Source organism: Penaeus japonicus, unplaced genomic scaffold, assembly GCF_977035675.1.
Source record: "Penaeus japonicus unplaced genomic scaffold, GWHDUDI00000001_assembly GWHDUDI00000012, whole genome shotgun sequence".
Classification (NCBI taxonomy): domain Eukaryota; kingdom Metazoa; phylum Arthropoda; class Malacostraca; order Decapoda; family Penaeidae; genus Penaeus; species Penaeus japonicus.
The window spans coordinates 15,711,890-15,715,650 of NW_028234414.1; the positions used below are offsets into that span (position 1 = coordinate 15,711,890).

A 3,761-nucleotide genomic window follows, 5' to 3' on the forward strand; every position below is an offset into this window, starting at 1 on the left:
TCTGGTCAAGGTCACCTTGGAAGCAGCTGGGCCACGCTGAACCGTTGACCCAGCGTTTTGACCTCCCCTCTCTCCTTGATGCCACTTCTTTTCCTTCCAGTTGTTTTTTGTTCTAATTTGTTTTCTATTTTGTCTCCTATTTTTTCTAGATCATTCAGTGCTTTGTATACTTTACTAATCGTAGACAATCTACGTTCCTGCTATTTATTACACTTTGCTGTCCTCTCTGGCTAAATCATTTAAATTTGCAGAAGCCAGCAGACAAATACGGTTAAATGGTTTTTAAATCGCCCGCTCATGTGCCCCGAGCATTCACCAAAGAAATAATGTTACTGGAATCAGTGTTAGAATATATGTAATATTTCATTTTCGATTTCGAAACTAAAACTATTTAATAAGATACATAAACGAAAATACAAACATGGTTTGTATAATAGAAACACATGAAATTTGTTTTAAAATCAAGTAAATCTAAATACATGCGATAAAACACTAAAACGCAACAGAACCTGCCCTAATAAGCGCATTACATTTACAAATGAAGAGAACAAGTTTGAATGAAGCACACAGTAAAATGACATGCAACATATTTGAATATTAACATAGTTGAACCAAGGTCACAGACTCTGAGGCCAATTACGCGAGACATGATACAGTCGCGCTTGGGGAGGTAAGATAAGATTACGATATTCAATAAGGTTTCGCTTCTTCTACGTCACTTTAGATAGTATGTAACTGTTACTATGGACATGTAATAGTGTGGTTACGAAGTTATTATTAGGGGTTATTACTACTGTTATGTGTTGTGATGGAGGGGTAAAAATAGACTAAAAAGATACGGAAGATTTACATAATCTAGAATCAGCAGGGTCGCCCCACTCAAGGACTTATCTTGTTGAGAGAATAAAAAAAAAGAACGTGTGAGGCCAAATTATTGTAAACACTTGTCATGTCACAAACAAACTTTCTGTAAATACAAACAAGTATACGAAAACAGGAAAGAGCAGCCAGCATGTATGTATGTAAGTAACCCTGAGCGACGCCATGAAAATATTTTCCTTATCATCACTATGAGGAGATTTCGTAATTCATGCACTATTTATCAGTCAGACTCGGGGGGGCTGCATGACCATTCGAGAAAGACCAGTTGATCAGGGAAGGTGGGTTGTGCACTTCTCTCTACTAGGCTAGGGAACAACTTTACTACTTTTATGTTGTATATCTTGTTTGATATGCTATTTTTGTTAAGAATTACCTCTGTAATGTTTTAGTTGAGTGAGTATATGCTGCAGGAGATAGGGTTAAATGTCGAGAATTTTATTGTAGGCACATAGAGAATAACTATGAAGGTGATTACCATAAAGACCACATGAAACAATATTTTTTGGTGTTTAAAATAATACGTAAAGGTAAGACCACATTCCAAGGGTGAACGCATGCATATCTCTCACTTTTGCTCTAAATGCCCTGCAAAAGTCGAGCAAAACCATTTACACTCTGAGAAGACAGAGCTTGTCAACCACCCTGGCAATATATAATTTAATAAGGAGCCAGTCCAGAGGAGAGGTTGGCACTTGTAGTTATGGTCGTCGCAGTCCTAAGAAATTCTGATTTCTTATTTTAGAAGTCATTACACTGGTTGAAGGTGTGGCCCAGCTAATTTTCCCATCTCAGTAATCCTCAGACCATGCTTAGGCTAGGCCAGGCCTGGCCAGACAAGATCGGTTAGGTTAGGTTAGGGATGAATGGGTTCGCCATAAATTTTTATTCTTTATATAGATTGGTACGCACATGTACTCACACATACACACACATATGAACATGTATCACATTTACACTCACGTTCACACTCACGCTCACACTTACTCTCACGCACAATCACATGCATTCTCATGCTCATACTTTTACTCGTATTTTTACTCATACTCATACTCATACCTACACTTACACTTACACTTACACTTACACTTTCACTTATACTTATACTTTAACTTATACTTATTGTCTCACTCACTCTCACACTCACACTAACACTCACACTCACTCACACAATACCATATATAATATAAATTTCAACAGCGATTTCATACAAATTGGCACTCATGTCATTTAAAAATGAGACTGGAAGCTATGATAGAGCTAGTCATTCCTATATGAGGATGTAATTTGCTTTTAATATCCTTTTTTGATTCTTCTTCTGGAGTCAGTCACCCATCCAACATACTGTGAAATGTTAATTTTGTTACAAATCTTAAGCACCCATTGCACAGATGTATGTGAAAAGGAAAATTTAAATGCTGTTGTCTCTACAGTATTTTCAGGACAATGAAGCAGATAGGAGTCATAGGTGCCGGAGCAGCTGGCCTTTGTGCAGCGCGACACATCTTGGCCAATCAAGGCATGGTACCCATAGTATGGGAACAATCAGAAAAGGTTGGAGGAACGTGGAACTACACACCGGAAACTGGCACGGATAAAAATGGATTGCCTATTCATTCAAGCATGTACCAGAACCTTAAGTAAGCATGACAATTATAAAAATCATGTATCATAAATTAGTCCAATGGATTATGTTTATAATGAAGTAGATATTTCAGTTAATGCCATTACTTATATAAAATTGATATAGATTTTATTGTTACTATTTTTTTCTATAGAATATCTCTGTGCCCTTTTCAGAACTAATCTCCCAAAGGAGGTGATGGCTTTTCCTGATTTTCCTTTCCCAGAAGCAGATGAATCATTTGTCCATCACTCGGAAGTTAAAAAATACCTAGAAAATTATGCACAGCACTTTGATCTTTATCCACACATAAAGGTAATTTACTGAGCAAATTGCAGGATGAGTAATACTAGGTTTTATTTGTAAGTGGCTTATATTCCTTAAAACTGATATTTTAGACTGTACCCAGGAATTAGTAATTGTTTCTTATGAAATAATGGCATAAAATGAGTATACGATTTTGTACATAGTTATTGTTATGAAATTACTCCTACATGCTGTCTGAAATTTCTTAGTTTACCCTAAGATGTAGCTTCCATTAATTGTGGCCCTTTTTTAATAAAGTTTTCTTTTGATGATGAAGGGCTGTTGCCCCTCTCTCTTTCTGATAAGGATTAATGATTACAAGCTCCATATTATAAAAAGAAAGTAACAGAGATTATCAAAGCAGGATAATTTGAGACTGTGGACATGGTATCACGATAATTCAGATCTTCAGCACCCCTTTTTAAATTCCTTAGTGCACTTAGAAGAGAAAAAAAAATATCACCTGATTTTCACCAAAAGATCTTTCAGGTTTTATTTATTTATGTTTTTGTATGAATGATAAATATGGAATAGAGATTTGGTATGTTCTAAATTAATTTTACTTATTCTTATCATTAATATTCTTTTTTTACAAAAGATAATTGTTCTGAAAGAATTCAAGTATTCATATTTAGTTGAGATATGTTATTACTAAAAGCTTTAATTTTGTATTTTATATTAGCATTCTTTTTTGAACTTTGAACTACTTTTCATTATAAATGAATGACTTTAGAAAATGTGACAACATATAGATAAGTTTAGATTTCTCTCAAAATGATTATTATTTTTTACTTTGTGATACATTTAATACTGACAATAATTGATTAAATTTCTTAGAAAGGAAAAAGACAGTGCAACTAATCATGCATAACAGTGACATTGCTTATCCTGCTAGCTAACTATAGAGCATATGCTTTTTATGTTATATTCATAAAGCAGCTTTTTGCCTTTC

General features: G+C 34.6%; 1 protein-coding gene across 6 annotated transcripts in view; it reads left to right on the plus strand.

The window, feature by feature from the left end:
- Positions 1–524: 524 nt before the first annotated feature.
- Positions 525–3,761, plus strand: part of LOC122266752 (uncharacterized) — a 19,921-nt gene continuing 16,684 nt past the window's right edge. For 3 of the 6 annotated variants that reach the window (XM_086542486.1, XM_086542490.1, XM_086542489.1), the window contains exons 1-3: positions 1,031–1,160; positions 2,313–2,519; positions 2,680–2,818. In XM_086542486.1, the coding sequence (XP_086398612.1) occupies positions 1,126–1,160; positions 2,313–2,519; positions 2,680–2,818 (381 nt within the window). In that variant the 5' untranslated portion in view covers positions 1,031–1,125. The other 3 variants (XM_086542487.1, XM_086542491.1, XM_086542488.1) reach the window with 3 other exon arrangements.